The 24,585-nt window shown below is 41.9% G+C and overlaps 1 protein-coding gene across 1 annotated transcript; it reads right to left on the bottom strand.

Moving 5' to 3' along the window:
* Positions 1 to 3,920: 3,920 nt before the first annotated feature.
* LOC145395282 (uncharacterized) lies at positions 3,921 to 23,337 on the bottom strand (the record flags this gene model as incomplete). The annotated part of the gene is made up of 2 exons (XM_080268960.1): positions 23,308 to 23,337; positions 3,921 to 4,561 (listed from the first exon to the last, which is right to left on the bottom strand). Coding segments are annotated over exons 1-2 (642 nt in total), but the record flags the coding sequence as incomplete, so codon positions are not given.
* Positions 23,338 to 24,585: the final 1,248 nt, after the last annotated feature.

The following is a 24,585-nucleotide window of genomic DNA, read 5'->3' as shown; positions in this document are numbered from 1 at the left end:
TCGGATAAGGACTGACCAAACGATGACGACCAAGGACCGGAAAAAGGACATGGTTATAGGAACGTGGAATGTAAGGGGAGCGAATGATGAAGTGAAAGAGAGAGAGATTGTCCAGGTGCTTGAGGGTGCGAAAGTGGATGTATGTGGAATAACTGAAACAAAATGGGGAGGAGAAAGTGTGAGAGAATGGGAGTATGGATGGGGTATATGTGCAGGAGTAGGTGAGAATGAGAAGGCAAAGGAAGGAGTATGTATAGTTGTAAGTAAAAGATGGAAGAAGAGCATAAGACAGTATGGATCAGTTGGGTCGAGGATTGTGTGGGTAAAGTTGAAAGTTGGAATACAAATGTGGGTGATTGTGTGTGTATGCGCCAACGCAAGATCGTGCTAGAAGAGTGAGAGAAGAGTTCTGGACAAATGTAGAAGTGTGCATGGAAAAGTTTGGAAGGAATGAGAGAGTGTTTTTGATCGGTGATATGAATGGTAAAGTTGGGAATGTGAAGGTGGATGGAATAGTTGGTGAGTGGGGTGTGCCTGCTGAGATAGATGAGAATGGCAGTGCGTTAGTGGACATTTGTGCTGGGAGGGGGTTGGTGATAGCCAATACCCTCTTCAGGCATAAAATGATCCACAGGTATACATGGCAAGTGATGAGAAGGGTGGGTGGTGAACTGAATGAAAGGAAGGCAATGATTGATTATGCGTGTGTGGATGAAAGGATGCGAAGATGTGTAATGGATGCAAGAGCTTATAGAGGTTGGGGGAGTGGACTTTCTGACCACTACTTGGTGGTGGCCAGAATTAGGATTCAAAATGGAGGAATAGAAGAAGGGAAAGACGAGAAGAAGGAGTAGTTGCAAGGAGAGTGGAAAGGTTAGAAGAGGATGAGAAAAAGGCAGAGTATAAGAGAGAAGTGGAGGAACGATTGGGCAAATATGAATTGGAGCAGATGTGAGATGTGGAAGGTGTGTGTAGGATATTTACAGAAGAAATATGTGCAGCATGTGATGTGGTGTGTGGAAGGAAGAGAAGACGGAGGGGGGTGCAAGAAAAAGCGTGGTGGACTGAAGAGGTGAGACAGGCTGTAGCACAAAAGAAGAAAGCATACAATGAATGGATGAGAAATAGGGGCGTGGAAGAAGTTGAGAGGCGGAGGAGAGAGTTATATGCAGAAAGAAAGAGAGAGGTGAAAAGATTAGTAAGAGAGAGTAAGAAGAGAGTGAATGAGGAATTTAGAAGGAATTTGAGTGTTAATTGGAGGGACTGTAAGAAAATGTTCTGGAAAGAGGTGAAAAGAGTAAGACAGGGTGAAAGTGAAGTTAGCAGGGGAGTGAAAGACAAAAATGGTAGATTACTAGTGGAGAAGGGAGAAAAAGTGATCAGATGGAGAGAACACTTTAAGGAATTGTTGAACATAGAGGATGGAAGTAATCCGAGTATAAGTGGCTGGGGAATGGCTGGGAGAAGGAGGGAGGTGAGAAGACAGGAAGAAATCAGTAGGACAGAAGTTGTGGAAGCAATGGTGAAAGTTAAATCGGGGAAAGCCCCAGGAATTGATGGAGTGTGTGGTGAAATGCTGAAGCATGGGGCAGAGATAGTAGTAGAATGGATGTGGAAGATGTGCAGATTGGCCTGGGAGGAAGGTAGAGTCCCGGAGGATTGGAAGTCAGGTATAATTATTCCCTTGTACAAAGGAAAAGGGGAAAAAGAAGTGTGTGGTAATCATAGGGGGATTTATCTTCTTAGTATAATAGGAAAAGTGTATGGTAGGATACTTATTGACAGAGTTAGAGAAAGAACAGAGAAATTAGTTGAAGAACAGGGAGGCTTTAGGAAGGGAAGAGGTTGTGTAGATCAAATATTCATTCTTAGATCTTTAGTGGAAAAGTTTCTAGAGAAGGGAAAAAAGTTGTATGCGGCTTTCATGGATTTGGAGAAAGCATATGACAAGGTGGATAGACAAGGATTGTGGAAAGTGTTAAGAATATATGGAGTAGATGGGAAGTTGTTGAATGCTGTGAAGAGTATGTACGACGGTGTGAAGGCTGCAGTGCGTGTGGATGGTGAACTAAGTGAATTTTTCTCTTTGAAAGTTGGGTTGAAACAGGGATGTGTCATGTCTCCATGGTTGTTCAATCTGTACATGGATGGGCTAATAAAAGAGGTACAAGGTAGGGTAGTGGATGTTGGAGTGGCCCTGGTGAGAGAGGATAGTGTTTGGAAACTCCCTGTACTGTTTGCAGATGATACTGTGTTGTTGAGTGAAGACGAAGGGGAGCTGCAAGGCTTGGTGGATGAGTTTGGGAGAGTGTGTAAGAAACGGAATCTAAAGGTGAATGTAGGGAAGAGTAAAGTGATGGTCTTTGAGAGAGGTGAAGTCAGTGAATGTACAGCGAGGTTGGATGGTGAGGAATTGGAAAATGTGAGTACGTTTAAGTACTTGGGTAGTGTGATGAGTAAGGATGGAGGTTTGGAGGGTGAAGTGCTTGAAAGGGTACAGCAGGGAAGAAAGGTTGCTGGTTCTTTAAAAGCAGTGATAAGAAACAGGGAAGTGAGCATGGAAGTGAAAAAGTTACTACATGACAGTGTTGTGATACCAACTCTAACGTATGGAAGTGAAGCCTGGACGTTGTTGGAATGACACAAGTCAAGAGTGAGAGCAGTGGAAATGAGTTATTGACGAGGAGCCTGTGGAGTCACATGGAGAGACAGGCTGACGAATGAGGATATAAAGGAGCGTTGTGGTGTGGATGTGGATGTGATAGGAAGCGTTATGAGGAACATACTGAGGTGGTTTGGCCATGTGGAGAGGATGGAGGGTGAAAGACTGACGAATAGAGTGTATGTGAGTGAGGTGGAGGGGGGAAGAGGGAGGGGGAGGCCGAGGATGAGATGGAGGGATGGGGTGGAGAGGTATATGAGAGAGGGGGGTGTGAATTGGGAGCAGGGGAGTGAAATGGCGGGGGACAGGGCGACTTGGAGGCGATTTGTTTGTGGCCACCCCAAACGGGATTGAGGCGTCTGGCAATAGATAGATTATTATTATTATTTTCATTATATTATTATTGTTTTTATTATTATTATTATTAGTATTATCATTATCATTATTTTATTATTATTATTATTATCACTATTATGATTATTATTTTTATAATTATTATCATTATTATTATTATTATTATCATCATTATCATCATCATCACAAAAGATTAGTTATCCTATAATACACATGTAATCTGGTGCAGATACTTGGAGGAATATGTTTGTAGGCATATGCTGGACTAATCTCCGAACTGCAGAAACAATGAACACAGTCAGCAAAAGATGGTCAGGAGTAGAATCCTTAAAGCTATTGAAAGTAGAAACCCAGCATTCCCTAGCACTAGCTTTCTATATGCCTTGGAGTAATGACCCCTTCATTTGGTGCCTCAGCCTGTTCCCAGTAAAAAGAATAAATAAATGTTTTGTGGGAAGACGTTTCAGTCCACCTCTCTGGGAACTCTCTTACTCTTCAGTACCTTACCTGATGTATGGTCTGTTTGTTTTCACATGACGGAACTGGACCAGTTCCACATTTTCAATACTAAGTCGTGGTTGCATGAAACTTTATACGTTTTAATTATAAAACACGAGTGAGTCCCTACGCTTACCAGGCAAATCAACTGTTTGACTACACTTGGTCATCAACTGAAACGAAAGGGGTTTGCCATCTACATGGGCTATGAATTATTACAATCAATGACCCACCTGAAAAGCATGTTATTGTTCCAGCAGTCACCGTGGCAGAGGACTTCAAAAGGCGGGATGCGAGTGATCTGCTTCTGCATAATGTCAAGGCAGTTTTGTGCATTCTCTTCGATCCACTTCGCTACCTTCTCGTACCCCCCAATCTTCCTCAGCATCACTGCGGTATTGTCATAGTTCCCGGCCATCATGTTGGTTAACATTTGTTTGTGTTCGCCACTCAAGTTCAACCAGTCCTCTTTGAGGGAGAGGTACTTGTCTGTGAGGTTCCGCTTGAGCAGTCTCGTTTGCAGGACGTACGAGGAAGCGTGCAATCTGGCCAGCTCCTGCATGACCAACTTCACGTGTGGTTCATCCTGCCCTTTATATCGATCATACATCTTAAACCCCCTTGCCTTTAAGTCCTCCAGGAAGATGAGCTCATTCAAGGGCTGCATACAGAAGTAGACGAGCCTTGGCACTCTAATTTCGTCATGTCCCACAGCAGTTAGCACAGAGCTCAGTTCCGGGGCAATCTTCGTGTAGAAGTCAACTTCCTTGTCAAATACCATTTGGTTAAACTCTTCAACCAAAGGACCATCTCGACATGGGTTTATTTTGACCACGTAAGACACCTGGTTCTGTTGGCCAGCCTGTTGGAAGAAGGCCTGGACCCTGGTGACAACAGTGGCCATGTTGTCACCCTTCTCAACGCAGTCGGAGGTGGTGAAGGAGGAGAGCTGGGCGGCATCACCTTTGTCTGTCCTTAGCGCTGCCCTCACGTGGTCCTCCGTGATAAGAGTCAATGGATCCTTTGGTGTGCATTCCCGCTCTGTCACTGCAATATCACCACCACCAAGAGTGCCACAATACAGTAAAAAATGGGAGGGTGTTATAGTGGAAATTATTAGCTAGAAGATCCAAAATAGGGAAATTGTTTGTCAATAGATGAAATTAATAGACACAACAGCCAACTTGGAAAGTTACTGACTTGGAGAAAATTAATATTAAAAAAACAGTAAAAAGAAAAAAAATTCTATGTGAGCATGGGAGATTAATGGTTATATTCCTTGGTCAACTGCAACTAAACCACCACCATTACTACCATCAAATACCTCAAATGCAGGGAACTTGCTATGTGTCTCGGGAGAAATTAGATCACTGTCAAGTGATACAAAAAAAAAAAAAAAGTGGAGATGCTGCTATGTGATTAGAGAAATTTAATATCCATATCATTAGGCAAGCTGTAACTACATTACCATGAAAATTACCACATAATCTATCTGTCTATATACGTAGGCTTTTTTTCCCTAGGGAAAGAACCGAGACAAGACGACAGACTCACTAATTTACTCTTGCACACACACACACACACACACACACACACACACACACACAAACAATTTACTAGTATCTTAGCTTTTAAGGGGAGAAGGGACCACTCCTTACCGCACCACGCGAGGGTCAACTGTTCTGTGCAATCCAGCGACATTCGCAGCAGGGCCCAACAGCAGAGCTGGTTTATCCCTGCCACATCATAATGGACCGCACACCTGACCTGGGCAGCTTATCAGACCAGATGGGGGCCGTCGGGGTGCGTCACCATTTATGCATTCTCACTTCCTATCCATTCATCCGTGTCACGTACAGCCACTCTTCCTTCCTCAACAAACATTCCACTTACATCTAACGCTCTCTTCACATTGTCCATCCATCCTTCTCATGGTTTTCCACTAAGCCTTACATCTCCTAAATCAAATCTAGTTATCTTTTTCACCAATCCCTCTTCATCCATTCCTACCAGAATAGTCGAAAAAATGAAGACTTAGGTCATTAGGGGATTTTAACAGTTAGCTGTGCCAGCAATGAAGATGCTACGTGAGTACAAAAAATTAACAGCCCTGAGCCAAAAAGTGGGGAAGTTGCTATGTGACTAGATAGAAAGGATAGCCATAAGCTTCCGTATACTGCAACCATAACACCACCACTATAACTTTTTTTCTTCATCTGTTGGCATTGAATCACTCAAATATTAAGTAGTGGTTGCGTGCAATTCGACAGCCCTTTGATATGAAGCAAGAATAAGTCTCCTTGTCTACTAGTCAAATTTATCCTCCCACCTGACAACACCTGGTCATCAACTTAACTGAAAAAAGGGTACGTATCTTGGTCAGGCTAGAACTAATGCGCAACTGCACCACCACCACCACCACCATTATTATAATAATAATAATCATAATCATGACCTTGTCTCCCAGCACAGGAAACAGATGGGGTGGAAGGAATCTAAAATCAGGAAAATGAAGAACTATCAGAGTAGGCAGTAAAATGGGTCACACGTCTGTTGTTTCATCGTCCAACATATACTGAATAGCGGTTACCCAGAGGATAATACAGACATATGGCTTCACTCAGCATAATCTAAGAAATATACAGCTTTACTCAGCTTAATCTAAGTGGTAGACAAAGAGACAAAAAAATATACATAAATACGAGTACAAACATGTACAGAACGCAAACATATGCTCTTGCACCCAACACAGACAGGAATGTGAAGAGACAAACACCCACACACGGAGAGAGAGAGAGAGAGAGAGAGAGAGAGAGAGAGAGAGAGAGAGAGAGCATATAGCTTCACCCAACATTATCAGAGTGATAGCTATGCAAACAGAGGAAACACACACACACACACACACACTCTTTCGCCTTTGTCTGTCAACTTGTACCTTTCCTTCTTGCTGGAAGTTTGCTCTCATTCAGCCAGTCCCAAAGAAGGGTGACCACTCCCAACCCTCCAACTATCGTCCAATTTTTTTTTTTTTTTTTTTTTTTTTTGCGAGGAAGAAGGAACCAAAGGCCATGAGCCCGCAGTAACAGTTCCCTCCAAGAGAAAAACAAAATACAATAGAGAGCCAAATTCAAGATCCGATCATTTTGAGATGCCTGGACACACTACGTTTGAAAGACTGGAGATCATAGGCAGGAGGAAATACAGACAGAGGGAGACAGTTCCAGAGCTGACCTGTTGCATAAATGAAAGACTGGGAGTAACGGTTAACTCTTGCATTAGAGAGTTGGACAGAAAAGGGATGAGAGTTTGCTGCCAGATGGGTGCTACGCGCCCGTCGTAGAGGTGGAGGAATGCAAGCAGACAGTTCAGAGGAGCAGTGACCATTAAAGTAGCGATAGAAAAGAGATAAAGATGCAACAGTGCGGCGAAGAGACAGAGGTTGAAGGGAGTCAGTAAGAGGAGGAGAGTTAATGAGACGAAAAGCCTTTGACTCCACCCTATTGAGAAGAGCTGTATGTGGGGAGCCTCCCCACACATGAGAGTTGTACTCCACACAGGGGCGGATAAAACCCCTGTATAGAGTCAACAATTGTGCAGGGGTAAAGAAAGAGCGGAGTCGGCTTAGCACACCCAATCTCTTGGAAGCAGATTTTACAAGAGATGTAATATGATCTTTCCAAGATAAGTCCCGAGTAAATGAAACCCCAAGCATGTTCAAGGATGATGCAGGATTAATCTGAATATTATTAAACATTAGTGGGTATACCTGTGGGTATACCTGTGGGTATACCTGTGGAAGATTTAACGTCCTGTATTTCAAAAGTTTTAGAGTCAATTAGTAATAGAAAAATTTTAAGGCATCTTTCCTATCACAACCTTCTTTCCGATCGTCAGTATGGGTTCCGTCAGGGACGCTCCACTGGCGACCTTCTCACCTACCTTTCAGACTCCTGGTCATCCTCCTTTCGGGACTTTGGCGAAAGCTTTGCCATTGCACTTGACATCTCAAAGGCTTTCGATCGAGTCTGGCATAAATCTTTAATTTCCAAACTGCCCTCCTACGGTTTCTATCCTTCTATCTGTGCCTTCATCGCTAGCTTCCTTTCTGGTCGTTCTATTGCCGCTGTTGTAGACGGCCATCGTTCTTCTCCTAGATCTATCAACAGTGGTGTTCCTCAGGGCTCTGTCCTATCACCAACTCTCTTCCTTTTATTCATCAATGATCTTCTAAGCTGTACATCTAACCCTATCCACTCATACGCTGATGACTCCACCCTTCACCTTTCCATTCGGTTCCCGCAACGCCCATCTCAACAGTTACTTCAAGAAACAAGGGATGAGGCTATGGCACACCTAATGTCTGACTTGGCTCGTATCGCTGACTGGGGTAAAAATAATATGGTTGTCTTTAATGCATCTAAGACTCAGTTCTTACACCTATCAACCCGACAAAATCTTCCACAGGTATACCCATTAATGTTTAATAATATTCATCTTAATCCTGCATCATCCTTGAACATGCTTGGGGTTTCATTTACTCGGGACTTATCTTGGAAAGACCATATTACATCTCTTCTAAAATCTGCTTCCAAGAGATTGGCTGTGCTAAGCCGACTCCGCTCTTTCTTTACCCCTGCACAATTGTTGACTCTATACAGAGGTTTTATCCGCCCCTGTGTTGAGTACAACTCTCATGTGTGGGGAGGCTCCCAACATGCAGTTCTTCTCAATAGGGTGGAGTCAAAGGCTTTTCGTCTCATTAACTCTCCTCCTCTTACTGACTCCCTTCAACCTCTGTCTCTTCGCCGCACTGTTGCATCTTTATCTCTTTTCTATCGCTACTTTAATGGTCACTGCTCCTCTGAACTGTCTGCTTGCATTCCTCCACCTCTACGACGGGCGCGTAGCACCCGTCTGGCAGCAAACTCTCATCCCTTTTCTGTCCAACTCTTTAATGCAAGAGTTAACCGTTACTCCCAGTCTTTCATTTATGCAACATGTCAGCTCTGGAACTGTCTCCCTCTATCTGTATTTCCTCCTGCCTATGATCTCCAGTCCTTCAAACGCAGTGTGTCCAGGCATCTCAAAATGATCGGATCTTGAATTTGGCTCTCTATTGTATTTTGTTTTTCTCTTGGAGGGAACTGTTACTGCGGGCCATGGCCTTTGGTTCTTTCTTCCTCGCATAAAAAAAAAAAAAAACAAGAAAAAACTTTGAGAGGGACTATGTGGAACATGCAGGCCAACACATACTACCAGATATACAAATATCAGAAAAAGTAATACAGGAGGAGTTAAGTAAATTAGACAGAGGAAAAGCAAATGGTCCTGATGAAATTTCATGTTGGGTGCTACGAGAATGTGCAAAGGAGTTAAGTAAACCATTATTTTTATTTTTCAAGAAATCCTTGAGTCGAGGTAAACTACCTGATATTTGGAAGAAAGCAAACATTGTCCCCTTATTCAAGAAAGGGAATAGACAAAATCCACTCCGTTACCGACCAGTATCACTGACCAGTGTTGTAAGCAAGGTATTAGAAAAGCTTATAAGAAAAGCTTGGGTAAATCATCTAGAAGAACAATATGATAACAGAAAGACAGTTTGGTTTCAGAAAAGGAAAATCATGTGTTACTAATCTGTTGAGCTACTATGACAGAGTAACAGACACAATACAGGAAAGGGAAGGATGGGTGGACAGTATCAATTTAGATTTCAAGAAAGCATTTGACACAGTACCACACCAAAGACTTTCATGGAAACTGTACCATCAAGGAGGAATTCGAGGCAAACTGTATTGTTGGATGCAAGATTTTCTCATAAAAAGAGAAATGAGAACAGTACTAATGGGAAATTACTCATCATGGAAACAAGTGACTAGTGGAGTACCACAGGGCTCAGTGCTGGCACCAATCATGTTTTTGGTGTATATAAATGATATAGACTGTAACACTGGAAATGAAAGCTATCTAAATGTATTTGCAGATGATGCAAAATTACAAAGGAGAATTACTAACACAGACTCTTGTAAAGAGCTACAAGAAGAATTAAATAAACTTCATGAATGGAGTAATACATAGCAAATGGAATTCAATGTGGACAAGTGTCATGTAATCAAGTTTGGTAAAAGTGGAAAAAGACCTGATTGGGATTATACGTTAGGAAATAAAACCCTACACACGTCAGAGAGAGAGAAGGACCTAGGTGTGATTATCAATAACAGACTATCTCCGGCTGACCACATCAGCGAGAAGGTACAGAACATGTATACACTGCTTGCAAATATGAGAATAACATTCACATACATAAATGAAGACATGCTAAGAAAGATAATAACATCATTCATCAGATCAACCCCGGAGTTCGCATCAGTAGTCTGGAGTCATCTCAAAAAACACATAGACAAGATTGAAAAAGTTCAAAGGGCTGCTACAAGATGGGTACCAAACTTAAGGGATCTAAGCTACGAAGAAAAACTAAATAAACTGAATCTACCAACACTACAGGAAAGAAGGAAAATAGGTGACATAATAATGCTATATAAATGCATATCAGGGAAGGAGAAAATAGCCATAAATGATTACTTAACATATGGAGAAGCATCAGCAAGAGGACACTGCAAAAACTGCATAAAGAGAGGTGATAAAGACGTAAGGAAATTCAGTTTCCCAAACAGAGCAATTGATCAGTGGAATGCACTACCAAATGAAATAGTGTGTGCCAAAACAACTCACAAATTTTATGGATATGTACGATAAATATGTTTTAAGACAAGGGGCAGTACGAGCTTGACTCATTCCTGTAAAGATACAATTAGGTAAGAGCAATTAGGTAAGAACACACACACACACACACACACACACACACACACACACACACACACACACACATCCCACAGCACATCCCGCAGCACAAAGAAGCAGAAAAGAAAATAAAGAAATAGTTTATTACAGAATGTAAAAAATCTAAAGAAAAAACAGACTTGTTGTGGAATAGATACAGAAGACACAATAGTGAAAGGGCATATAAGAACTATAAACAGGCAAGAAACGATTATACAAGCACAAGGAGGGAAGCCTGAAAACAGTTTGAGGAAAACATCATAAATAAAAGTAGTTATCAACCAAAGCTATTTTATAGCTACATCAGAAGCAAAACCAAAGTAAAACATAAAATGTAATCCATTATGGATGAGGAGATCACCTTTACACAAGAGAAAGATATTTGTGAAGCACTAAATAAGAATTTCCAATCAGTTTTTACAGAAGAAAATAATTTTGAGAGGGATGATATGGAACAAGCATGCCCACATATATTACCAGATATACAAATATCAGAAAAAAAGAACTACAGAAAGATTTAAGTAAATTAGACAAAGATAATGCGAATGGTCCTGATGAAATTTCATGTTGGGTGCTACATGAATGTGCAAAGGAGTTAAGTAAACCATTATCTTTAATTTTCAAAACATCCTTGAGACAAGGTATATTAATAATGCTAGATGTCACCTGAAAACTGAGACAAGGAATTAACTTGTGAAAATCTAGCAGTAAGTTTTACTTTATGCTGGCTTACTTAGCCTATTCTCTAAGGACGAATTTATAAACTTTCTGAACAGTACACAGCAGAGACTAATTACTCACGAGTGCTGTTTGTAGTACTGTTAGCCTCTCGAGAAAGTGACTCCACCCCTGACAATCAGTAACTAATGCTAATAATAATAAACAGGTTCTTGCTGATGCAATCTCCTGGCTGGCACAACGGATTAAAGTTTGATACAAAAGAACTGGCCTAAGTACCAGTTATGAATAATGTAAAGAGTTTGTGCAAACTAGGAGCAGCAACTAAAATAAGCTTAATGTGGAGAAATAAAATGCGATTCTAATTTCATTAAGCTCAAGGAAAAGAACTGTAAATGTTTTGATTATAATGAAATAGATTTAAGTTACATGAGTCTCAAAGATGAATTCAAAATAACAAGGAGAATACACTCACTCGCTCATTCAAAAACTAAACACACTTAAGCCTAGAAAAACAAAGAGAAATACTGGTCAGTGGTAGGGAGCCGAACGAGTAGTCTGGACAACTGTGATGAGCATCAAAACACTGCTATTTGCTAAGCCCGCTTTGCCAATTCACTGTCTAGGTGGAGATTCAGGAACTCGCTGTACAATGAAGGCGCTGCTCCACACTGGGCACAAACGATCCTACCCTCGTGGCGACTGAAAGCTGACTTACTTCAAACTATGAAAGGGGGCGAGAGATGGCCGTGTTCGCCGGAAGTGTGGCGTGGTGTAACTTCAGCGGTCAACGGAAAGAGAGTGATATAGGCTCACAATAAGTCACTCAGTGAAAGCACTAATGTCGTGGATAAAAATGATCACTTGTGAAACAGTGAAAAATGTTCTGAAAAGCATCCCAATCGAAGTGAATATGAGGACGATTGAACTGAGTGATGCCCAGTGGGAATTCCACTAGAATTCACGGTTTTCTCACTAAAGTACAATGTCACGAATTTATAAATACACTCGCTCGAAATCGTGACATTACACCCCATCAAAATCAATATTTCTTCAGAAACATTTTTGATATACATACATATAAATCCTAATGCAGTCACACAAGATTCACACTGTGGTGTGTGTACTATCCTGCTACAGGAGAAAATCACAGTCGCCCATGAGCGTAAAAGCCTCGTTTTAACGTTAATAGAAGCAAGCTTGAGGAAAAAACTCTGTGACGACGGTGAAAAATCCTGTACTCAGGTCAAACTGAGCGAAAAGTTCGTTACATTTACATTAACAACTAATTGTTATGTAGCGTGATGTACGTAATACATGGTGTAGGTGTGACAGTTATGGTGTAACTGTGCCTACGTGTAAAATTATGTAATAGAAATCAATAGTAAATGGAGGCAACGAGGTAGAAGAGGCAGCAGCATGCAGCAGAAACAATCAGCTGATCTCCACGACAAAATTGCTACACCTGGCAGCTGCACCTGCGAAAGCAATCAAGGTGGAGCATCAAAAGTGTCAGTGCGAAAAACAATCTTTATCAAATTACAATTTCTCTGCCTAGTACTCAGAACTTATGTTACAAAAAGTACGCCCTAGCCGACAATTTTAAGTGACAGCCAAGCTTTGTACATTCGAGGTCTCCATTATTTTCGTATTGGATACATCATTAATCAGGAAACGTGGTCCCAGAACAGAATATCAAAGGACCCTTATAGTTTACTGGTTAAACCCTAAACCTACATTATTATTAACCAGGAAACGTGGTCCCAGGACAGAATCTCAAAGGACCCTTATAGTTTACCGGTTAAACCCTACTCTACACTTACGATTAACATTGGCAAGCTGAGAATCCCTACACAATCTCGGGCAGGTCACATTTTAACACCCACCGTGGGTGTGAACATTCATGTGGATAATGTGCATTCTCTGGGAATCCTCAGAGAGGCCCACAGATCGAGACACCACAAGGTAATTCAAACACAGCCTCGGATTGTCCTTACAGGGGTCTTGAACTTCCCCTTAACCTACGGTATACATGTTTATACAGGTCCTGGACATAATGTGTCCTGTGGGACCAACGGGCGAGACGTCAGGCCTTACTGGTACACTTTTAACTGGGAACCAGGCTGGTCCTTGGATTGCATAAATCTCTGAGGACGCCTGTCTTATGGAACCCAGCATACAACAGTTGACCGTGTTAGTCATCAGGTAGCAGGCGAGACATCAGGTCTGGGCCTACATTGTCACTTCAATTGATGTATCTCACAACAAAGTTAAACTGCTGGAAATACAGTGTCAGCGTGTCAATCTTGCATTAGCCATCTTAGTCGTGCTGAGACTAGTGGGTGGCATATGATCGGTTTCTAGAGTGAATGGTGCTCCATATAAATATTAGTAATATTTCTTAACATCATCAACCACGGCCAAGAGTTCCTTCTCAACAGTACTGTAATTCCTTTCGGTGGGTTTCAGCTTACAGCTGTGGTATGCCACTGGGATAATTCTACCTTCTATTTCTTGCATCAGTACAGCACCTACTCCATCTTGTGAAGCATCAGTGTGCAGTATGGAAGGTTTGTCAGAATCAGGCAACTGCAAGATAGGCTCCTTTACAGCATATTCTTAAGGGCGGCAAAAGATCTCTCTTGTGTTTCTCCCCATTCAGTGGTGTTTGGAGCACGTTTCCGAAGCACCTCGTACAACGGTTGGGCAATGAGAGCAAAGTTGGGGATAAAACTCCTATAATACCCCACTAGGTCAAGGAATACCTTAACCTGTTCCTTGGTCACGGGTCTCAGGGCTTCCCTAACCTTTCTGATCTTGTCGCCCTGATACCTGCAGCGATTGTTGCCAACAATATGTCCGAGGAACTCCACCTCACTGTGTGCAATTTTACACTTGCTAGGCTTCACAGTCATGTTGAAGCTCTGGGGTCTACTGAAGACGATTTCCAATAGTCTGAGGTGCTCCTCCAACATGGCAGAATGAATGAGGACATTGTCAATGAACATTTCTACTCCTACAATACCATGGAGCAATTGTCTCATGACACGATTAAATACTGCTGGGGAATTGGTAAGTCCAAATGGGAGGACTTTATACTGATACAACCCCCTAGGAGTGGCAAAGGCAGTGAACTGACGGCTCTCGGGGTGAAGGGGAATTTGAAAGAATCCCTTCGCCAAATCGAGCTTTGTGAAATATTATGACCCTGCCAGCTTGAAGATGGCAATGTGGTCACCCATTGGCTCAGCATCCACTTTGGTGATTGCATTTAGCCTCCTATAGTCACCACAAATCCTGACTCCACCATCCTTCTTGTGGACTACTACCATTGGACTACAGTAAGGAGATGAGGACTTTTCAATAATACCCGCAGTCTCCATGTCAGCAATTTCGTTATCTACTGTGTCCAGTAGTCGCATGGGAATCGGATATGGCTTAACCTTTATGGGAGTATTGCTGGTCAACTCAATTTTGTGACAATCAACCTTTGCAAGTCTAGGTTGGTCAGAGAAGACATCAGCATACTGACAGAGCAGTGACCTTGTGGCATTTTGGTCACCTAATGGTAAGTCAGTGTTAGGTAAGACATCTCCGACAGTCTCCTCCTAACAGGACTGAACGGTTAAGGGCTCGTCATAATGGTCATCACCTGGGATCACCGTGGCTGCCCCGGTTTCTTCCAGTGGCTGGTCACTGTCATCAGCTACTCGTAGGCCAGTCTCCTTGGCGTTTGACTCATGATAAGCCTTCAACATGTTAACGTGGAAGGTATGTCAGTGTTAGGTAAGACATCTCCGACAGTATCCTCCTAACAGGACTGAACGGTTAAGGGCTCGTCATAATGGTCATCACCTGGGATCACCGTGGCTGCCCCGGTTTCTTCCAGTGGCTGGTCACTGTCATCAGCTACTCGTAGGCCAGTCTCCTTGGCGTTTGACTCATGATAAGCCTTCAACATGTTAACGTGGAAGGTATGTCAGTGTTAGGTAAGACATCTCCGACAGTATCCTCCTAACAGGACTGAACGGTTAAGGGCTCGTCATCATGGTCATCACCTGGGATCACCGTGGCTGCCCCGGTTTCTTCCAGTGGCTGGTCACTGTCATCAGCTACTCGTAGGCCAGTCTCCTCGGCGTTTGACTCATGATAAGCCTTCAACATGTTAACGTGGAACCTTTTACGATGACTCCCCATCTGAATTATGTAGCTGAGGTCTGAAATGCGTTCTGCTACATCATATGGACCCTTCCACTGTGCCAACAACTTGTTCTTGGCAGTGGGGAGTAGCACCAAGCACTTATCGCCTGGACTGAACTTCCAAAGCTTTGCCTTCTTATAATAGGCTTTCTGAACTTCACTCGCCTTGATCAGTTCTTCCTTAGCTAACTCACATGTCGACTGGAGGCGGTCAGCAGAATCAAGGACATAGGTGTAGGTGGTCTTGACTTCAGGGCCAGGTTCTTCATCGTCCCATAACTCGCGAAGGACTTGAAGTGGTCCACGGACCAACCTTCCATACATCAGTTCAAAAGATGAGAACTTCAAGGAATGCTGTGGGGCTTCTCAATAAGCAAATAGAAGAGGAGCAATGAACCGCAGCCATTCCTTTGGCTGTTCAGCGGCCATCCACTATAACATCTTGAGAGTCCCATTGAACCTCTCACACAACCCGTTACACATGGGATGATAAGGTGTAGTTCGCAGGCCTTGGATGGACAACAACCTGATTGTTTCGTTCATCATTGCAGAGGTGAAATGCGAACCCCAGTCGCTTAAGACCTCGTTGGGGATACCTACACGGCAGAACACTTCAGTCAATGCCTCAGCAACAGTGACGGCCTCTATATTCTTAAGGGCCACGGCTTCAGGCCACCATGTGCTGAAATCAACGATAATGAGGATATACTTTGATCCATCACTTGCCTGAGGAGAGATTGGCCCAATAATTTCAACTGCTACTCTCTCAAACGGTTCCGAGATTATAGGCATTGGTTTCAATGGTGCAGGACGGACATGTCCCTGGTCAGTGGTACGCTGAGACACATCACAGGAACGCACAAGTCTAATTATTCCCGTCCCATTCCTGGCCAGAAAAAGTCAGCATGGATGCGGTCAGAGGTTTTCCTTTGACCCATGTGACCTCCCATCACTGAACAATGACCGAATTTGAACACTGCTCAGCGATACTTTGCGGGAACGACGAACTACAGTTGAACCTCGCCCTGGGGTGTTTGTGACTCACGGTATAGCCATCCTCGCTTACGAAGGAACCTGGCTTGACTTCCCTGTGAATACTTAATCACTTTACCCTCCAGCTTCTTATACACTGTGGCAAGTGTCAGGTCAGAATGTTGTTCTTTGACAACATCTTGACTACAAATCAGATCTTGCGGCGTCGCGACAGTCAACAGGGTGACACGATTCGGAGCCTTGGCCATGGCTCATGTTACAGCAACAGCCGAAGTCTGAGTAGCAACATCTATGGTGCAACTGTTTTTGACGCCCAATATGTTGCCGATAATGAGGTCAAACAAAGGTTCTGGCATGACAACAGCAGCTGTCAAGCCAGTGTAGAAAGAAGATGCCACCTGGATACGTGCCTCAGGGAACAATCTCACTGATCCATCAATAAGTCTAACTTCGATCTGCTTACCTGAGTACTCGTCGGCCTGAACTGAACTTTGCTTGACAGAGCAACCTGAGGAACCATCATCTCTCAGAACATTTATGGAAACACCTCCCACAAACCCTGGCTGAACAAGAAAGGCAGTGTTGCTGGTGGAAGGGTCTGAGGAGGTAGCAGACAGTTACTGATGAGACTGCAGAACGAACGATGCAGCAAATGTGGCGCCCTGAGAACTAGATGCCTGAGGGGTCGTGCTTGCCATCTGAGGAGTTGGAGCATTGACCACCTGAGATGGAGAGTTCACTGTCGCCGGGGGACTAGTGAACTGTGGAGAAGTACCTGTACTGGTGGGGTTGGCACCACTGTGTGCTTGTTGTGGAATGAAGGCTGCATTTGCATCCTGCCTCCGATACACAAAAATCGATTGTCCTGACTGAGGGTTACGTGGTTTGTCCTTGCTCTGCTGCTGCTTGAAATACCGGTACTGCTGCTGGTTAGGGTTCTGCTTGCCATACCACTTCCACTCAGGTTTCTGGGTATTTTGCCCCTGGTACTTTTTCTGCAGTTTGTTTGGACCTTGGCCATTATTCTGAGAACGGCCTTGATGCTGGGGTTCAGTCTGAGACAGTTTCCCAGATTTGTCAGCTTTCCTGTTCCAGGTGTTACTTACGAGTTTGATACCCGTAAGCAGCAAAGAATGCATCAGCCTTCTCCACCATTTGGCTGGCATCCCTTACCTGGCAGATCTTAAGCTGAGCCATAAGCTCAGCAGGCCACGACTTTTCTAGCTGTGTACGCAGCATAAGGTCAATTATCCCCTCTTGCGTGGGAGGAGATTCATATTTCTCCATCCACTTGTCTAAGTAAGCAGTAAGTTGATCAAGAAACTGAAGAGCAGTCTCCTTTTCTTGTAGGCGTGCCCTCATAAACTGACTCCTGGTGTCGTCAACTGTGAGACCGTACACTTTGACAAGTGCGGCCTTCATCATCTCATACCTGAGATTGTCTCAATGAATTCTGTGGAGAATATCGAGAGCAGGGCCCTCAAACAGGCTAAGAAACTGGAGCCGCTTAGCTGCCTCATCTAGCTGATACAGCTGAGCCATGTCTTCAAAGTGAGCTACGAATGGCTCGATTTGCTCACCTTCCTTGTATGGAGGAAGCTTGATGTGTGGGGTTGCCAGAACATGTGTGGGGAGAGCGCTTGTGGAGCTTGGGTTAGCTGCACCAGATGTGTCTGAAGCCAAGGAGTCTCGCTTGAGCTTCAGCATCTCAAGTTCATGTTTCTCACATGCCTCATGCTCAGCATATTCGTGTTCTCGTTCTCTCTCTCGTTGTTCTTGCACGTACTCGCGTTGTTCTCGCTCGTATTCGCGTTCTCTCTCGCGTTGTTCACATTGTTTTTGCTCATGTTCACGTTCTCTCTCGCGCTCCTCACACTGAATTCGACGCTCTTCACAAGCATCATTCTCACGTTGCTGTTCATAACTAAACCGTGACAGCGCGTACTCCTTTATTTGTTTGGGGTCTGTAATCTCCATATCTTTGGCTTCCTGTACATATAGTAGCCATAATGCTAACTCAATTAAGGCTGAGTAGATTAAAGACTAAGTACTGACTGCTATTTTGCAGAGAAATGCCAATAATCACAAGTAAAGAATATAGGCACATGTTGATGGTGACCAGTTTTATCTAGTTAAATTGGTAAAGAAAAAAAAAAACTGACTGGGAAAACGATTAGGTAAAATTAAAAGAAATGAATCAATAACCACCAGTAAGATAGTGCCTATAGACTTTAATGATAAATACCTAGGTATGAGTGAGTGAGTATTATCTCTAACTTTAGAGCTAGGAGTTAATATCCTGGAATGCGGTCGCCAGATGTCATGAGGGGATGCGAATTTTTATGAATTAAATATGCTAGATGTTACTTGAAAACAGACAAGGAATTAACTTGTGAAAATCTAGCAGTTTTACTTTATGGCGGCTTACTTCACTGATTCTCTAAGGATGAGAATTTATAAACTTTCTCAATAGTACAACGCAGAGACTAATTACTCACGAGTGTTGTTTGTAGTACTGTTAGCCTCTCGAGAAAGTGATTCCACCCCTGACAATCAATAACAAATGCTAATAAAAATAAACAGGTTCTTGCTGATGCAAACTCCTGGCTGGCACAATGGATTAAAGTTTGATACAAAAGGACTTGCCTAAGTACCAGTTATGAATAATGTAAAGAGTTTGTGCAAACTAGGAGTGGCAACTAAAATAAGCTTACTGTGGAGATATAAAACACGATTCTAATTACATTAAGCTCAAAGAAAAGAACTGTAAATTTATTGATTACAATGAAATAAATTTACGTTACACGAGTCTCAAAGATGAATTCAAAATAACAAGGAGAATACTCACTCGCTCATTCAAAAGCTAAACACACTTAAGCCTAGAAAAACGAAGAGAAATACTGGTCAGTGGAGGGAAGCCAAACGAGTAGTCAGGGCACCTGTGATGAACATTAAAACGCTGCTATTCACTAAGCCCGCTTTCCCAATTTACCGTCTAGGTGGAGATTCAGGAACTCGCTGTACAATGAAGGTGCTGCTCCATGCTGGGCACAAACGGTCCTACCCTCGAGGCGACTGAAAGCTGACTGACTTCAAACTATGAAAGGGGGCGAGAGATGGCAGTGTTCACCGGAAGTAGGGCGTGGTCTAACTTCAACGGTCAACGGACAAACATTGAGGCGATATAGGCTCACAATAAATAACTCAGTGAAAGCACTAATGTCGTGGATAAAAATGATCATTTGTGAAACAGCGAGAAATGTTCTGAAAACCATCACGATCGGAGTGAATACGAGGATTGTTGAACTGAGTGATACCCAGTGGGAATTCCACTAGAATTCGTGGTATTCTCACTAAAGTACAATGGCACGAATTTATAAATATGCTTGCACGAATTTGTAACAGTAAACTACCTGATATTTGGAAGGAAGCAAACATTGTTTCTTTATTGAAGAAAGGGAATAGACAAAATACACTCAACTATCAACCAGTATCACTAACCAGTGTTGTAAGCAAGGTATTAGAGAAGCTGATAAGAAAAGTTTGGGTAAATCATCTAGAACACAATATGATAACAGAAAGACAGTTTGTTTCAGAAGGTAAAATCAGGTGTTACTAATCTGTTGAGCTACCATGATAGAATAACAGAAACATTATAGAAAAGAGAAGGATGGGTGGACAGTATGTGTTTAGATTTCAAAAAAGCATTTGACAGAGTACCGCACCAATGACTTTCATGGAAACTGTACCATCAAGGAGGAATCCGAGGCAAACTGTATTGTTGGATGCAAGATTTTCTCAAAGAGAAATGAGAACAGTGGTAAGGAGAAATTACTCATCATGGAGGGAAGCGACTAGCCGAGTTCTACAGAGCTCAGTGCTGGCACCAATCATGTTTTTAGTGTATATAAATGATATAGATAGCAACATTGGAAATGAAAGCCATCTAAATATGTTTCCTGATGATGCAAAAATACAAAGGAAAATTACTAACGCAGATTCTTGTAAACAGCTACATGAAGAATTAAATAAACTTCATGAATGGAGCACATGACAAATGGAATTGTAGTGTAAGTGAAAAAAGACCTAATTGGGATTATAACCTGGGAAATAAAACCCTACACACATCAAAAAAGGAGGACATAGGTGTGATTATCAATAACAGACTATCTCCGGCTGACCACATCAGTGAGAAGGTACGGAACATGTATACAGTGCTTGCAAATATGAGAATAGCATTCACATACATAAATGAAGACATACTAAGAAAGATAATAACATCATTCATCAGACCAACCCTGGAGTAGCCTGTAAGTCCTCACCTCAAAATACAAATAGATAAGATTGAAAAAGTTCAAAGCGCCGCTACAAGATGGGTACCAAGCATAAGGGATCTAAACGATGAAGACTAGAAAAACTGAATCTCCTTACACTATGGGTGAGAAGGAAAAGAGGAGACATGATTATAATATATAAATGCATATCAGGGAAGGAGAAAATAGACATAAATTATTACATAGCCTATGGGGATGCTTCAGCAAGAGGACACTGCAAAAAACTGCATAAAAAGAGAGGCGATAAACACGTAAGGAAATTTAGTTTCCCAAATAGGGCAATTGATCAGCGGAATGCACTACCGAATGGAATAGCGTGGGCCAAAACAATTCATAAATTTAATGATATGTACATTAAAAATGGTTTAAGACACGGGATAGTACGAGCTTGATTCATTCCTGTAAAGATACAATTAGGTATGAACAATTAGGTAAGGATGTGCATGCACACACACACACTATGACAGAGTAACCAACACAATACAGGAAAGGGAAGGATGGGTGGACAGTTTCTATTTAGATTTCAAGAAAGCATTTGACACAGTACCACACCAAAGACTTTTATGGAAACTGTACCATCAAGGAGGAATTCGAGGCAAACTGTTTTGTTGGATGCAAGACTTTCTCATAAAAAGAGAAATGAGAACAGTACTAAGAGGAAACTACTCATCATGGAAAGAAGTGACTAGTGGAGTACCACAGGGTTCAGTGCTGGCACCAATCATGTTTTTAGTGTATATAAATGATATAAACAGTAACACTGGAAATGAGAGCTATCTGAATATGTTTGCAGATGATGCAAAAATACAAAGGAGAATTACTAACACAGACTCTTGTAAAGAGCTACAAGAAGAATTAAATAAACTTCATGAATGGAGTAGTACATGGCAAATGGAATTCAATGTGGACAAGTGTCATGTAATCAAGTTTGGTAAAAGTGGAAAAAGACCTGATTGGGATTATAAGTTAGGAAATAAAACCCTATACACATCAGAAGGAGAGAAAGACCTAGGTGTGATTATCAATAACAGACTATCTCCGGCTGACCACATCAGCGAGAAGGTACGGAACATGTATACACTGCTTGCAAATATTTGATGAGAATAGCATTCACATACATAAATGAAGACATGCTAAGAAGGCTAATAACATCATTCATTAGACCAACCCTGGAGTATGCATCAGTAGTCTGGAGTCCTCATCTCAAAAAACACATAGACAAGATTGAAAAAGTTCAAAGGGCTGCTACAAGATGGATAGCCTACCAAGCTTATGGGACCTAAGCTACGAAGAAAGACTAAATAAATTGAATCTACCAACACTACAGGAGAGAAGGAAAGGAGGTGACATGATAATGCTATATAAGTGCATATCAGGGAAGGAGAAAATATACATAAATGATTACTTAACATATGGAGAAGCATCAGCAAGAGGATACTGCTAAAAACTGCATAAGAGAGGTGATAAAGACGTAAGGAAATTCAGTTTCCCAAACAGAGCAATTGATCAATGGAATGCACTACCGAATGAAATAGTGTGTGCCAAAACAGTTTACAAATTTAAGGATATGTACGATAAATATGGTTTAAGAACGGGACAGTACGAGCTTGACTCATTCCTGTAAAGATACAATTAGGTAAGAACAATTAGGTAAGAACACACACACACACACACACACACACACACACACACAGACGGGGGAATCTGATTTTAGTCAAAGAATCCGACCTAAATTACAAAAAAAAAAGCACTGTAACATACAAAAATGAACTACAAACATAATACTAAACAAGATCAATTACGTTAAATAAAAGATGCACATGAAGATTTGTGACGTAATTACGATATACCACACTTACCATAAATAGCAGACACAGCAAAATTAAGTAATGCAGAAACCCTAACGTAACTAAGAATAACTACAAGCCTAATATAAGCAGTTCTTATGAAGTCAATAAAATACGCACTATATATCGAAACAGTACTAATGAGGTAAATGACACTAAAGAAACGTAAATAGTACTCATGTTGTAAATGGATGTACATGACATGTAAACAATGTCGTATCCAAACAAAAAAATGTAAACAAAAGGTGAACATAACGTAAATAAACACACTGTACAGTAACACACACAATATCATTAACGTAGTAAATTAACAGTGCACCACGAACCAAAAAGCAAACCAAAGATCTTTTATAACAAAAATCTCACTCGCTGCTATACACTATAAACCTGAAGTAAGCAAGACGCATGAAAAATGAAGAAACACACCACAAACCTAGCACAAACAAGATTTTCTTGCTCTAAACATGCAAATTTCATTTTTAAGTTTGCCATATTTCAAGGTTGTTTTCTGCAAACTTCAGTTGCAGAAGCAGCAGAGGGTAATCAGAAGCGTCCAACTGGCAGCGAATATTATAACTGCATGTATACAAAAGTATATTCTGTACACTGTAAGGTGACGTAAAAGTGTCATCTCTTCATGAATACCGAGCTACAAAGATTAAGGCGTACGGTGCTAGTCATGAGGAAGTGCTATGGGAAGAATGTCGAGCAGTGGCATTGTCTGAGTACCACTGAGATGGGGGAAATAATCTGCAAAATATCGAAATCGCCTGGTTAAGAAAACAGTGAATGACATGCCGTCTCACAGTATTGAATCAACTTTCCTCTTTAAAAACAACAGATTTATCTGTATGTACCGTATACAGTAAGCATGCACTAGTCTCTTAATTATCTGACGTACTTTTGAAAGGTGAGAGAGGAAGGGTCGATGCTTGTACTCGAAGCACATGGATACTGGGAAGAAGGCAGCTGCTGCATGCCTGTAAGCAGAGTTGTACCAACTGTCACTCGAAGCGCTAAACTTGCTACAAAAATCGCTATATGGCACGAAACATTAATGAACCAAAAAGAAAACTGTAGAAAAGGGACCTAAATATCAAGAATGTCACTAAAATTGCAAATTGCTCGAGAATATGACCAGGGTTCTTGCTATACACTAAACTTTATCGCTGAAAACAGGTACCAGCTCGAGCATCTAGCGGAAGAACACTGACTTGGCAACTTATACTAATAATCGGTGTGTGTGTGTGTGTGTGTGACAATGGATGCGACTTTAATCTACGAGGTTACCATCAACTCCTGTAAAAGGTAGACTTGGTTTTTGGTGGGGAAAGATTACACAGGGGACAAGGCAAAATCATCCCAAATCTCTTCCTCTTCCCACGTAACAATCTGAAGAGAAATATTACAAGATGATACTGACTAACAATCTCAAGACAAGTTTCCTGTCCGATTTCTGATTTTTGTTTTTTTTTCTTTTTTCAGGAAAAAACTAGGGATATCGCATACAAACTTTCTGTCCACATCTTTAGTTGTCCTTCACCAAATAACAAATAAAAAATAGACTGATTGAAATATTTATTGGTGTAAAGGTATACAAAGTATATTACACAACAAAAGGTGGTGGGTCTAAAGAGCCATGACACTTTCCCTCTCGTACCGAAGATTTTTTCAGTAACAACAAAAAATTAGAAACATTCTATTGTCTCCTTGTTCCCCCTGTAAATCAAACTCTTGAACTACGAGAGGAAAGCAATCGTACATGGGTTTCAGAATCCCTTCACAAGTTACTACGCGGAAGTAGCGACCTTGAGTGGCATCACTACTTGCACATCAAGGTCAAAAGTCCATATAACCAATCGCCTATCCTACTCCTCACTTTCCTCTACTGGCTAATATTCTTAGGCACAGGAAGGATTTTTCATGTTTCTACGGCAACAGACGATTCTCTCTGACATCATGCAATAGGGAGGGAAGCGATGAACATGCCCTAATTATGAAGGTGATGCAGTGTAATAGTTGGTTGATTTTAGAACCAGACTGTACAATTTAACTGTGTCCTGCCGACTCTCAGATATACACCTCTCCAAATACGGCAGGCTTCAGAAGTTCTGTTGTTCCTCCTACCTCCCTTTCCACAGACCTATAAAGTCAGTGTGTTTGGTTTGTAGTAAACAAC

Source organism: Coenobita brevimanus, chromosome 30 (assembly GCF_032717465.1).
Source record: "Coenobita brevimanus isolate Jiangsu-jjx chromosome 30, ASM3271746v2, whole genome shotgun sequence".
In the NCBI taxonomy this organism is placed as follows: domain Eukaryota; kingdom Metazoa; phylum Arthropoda; class Malacostraca; order Decapoda; family Coenobitidae; genus Coenobita; species Coenobita brevimanus.
This window is presented reverse-complemented; position numbering and strand designations above follow the sequence as displayed.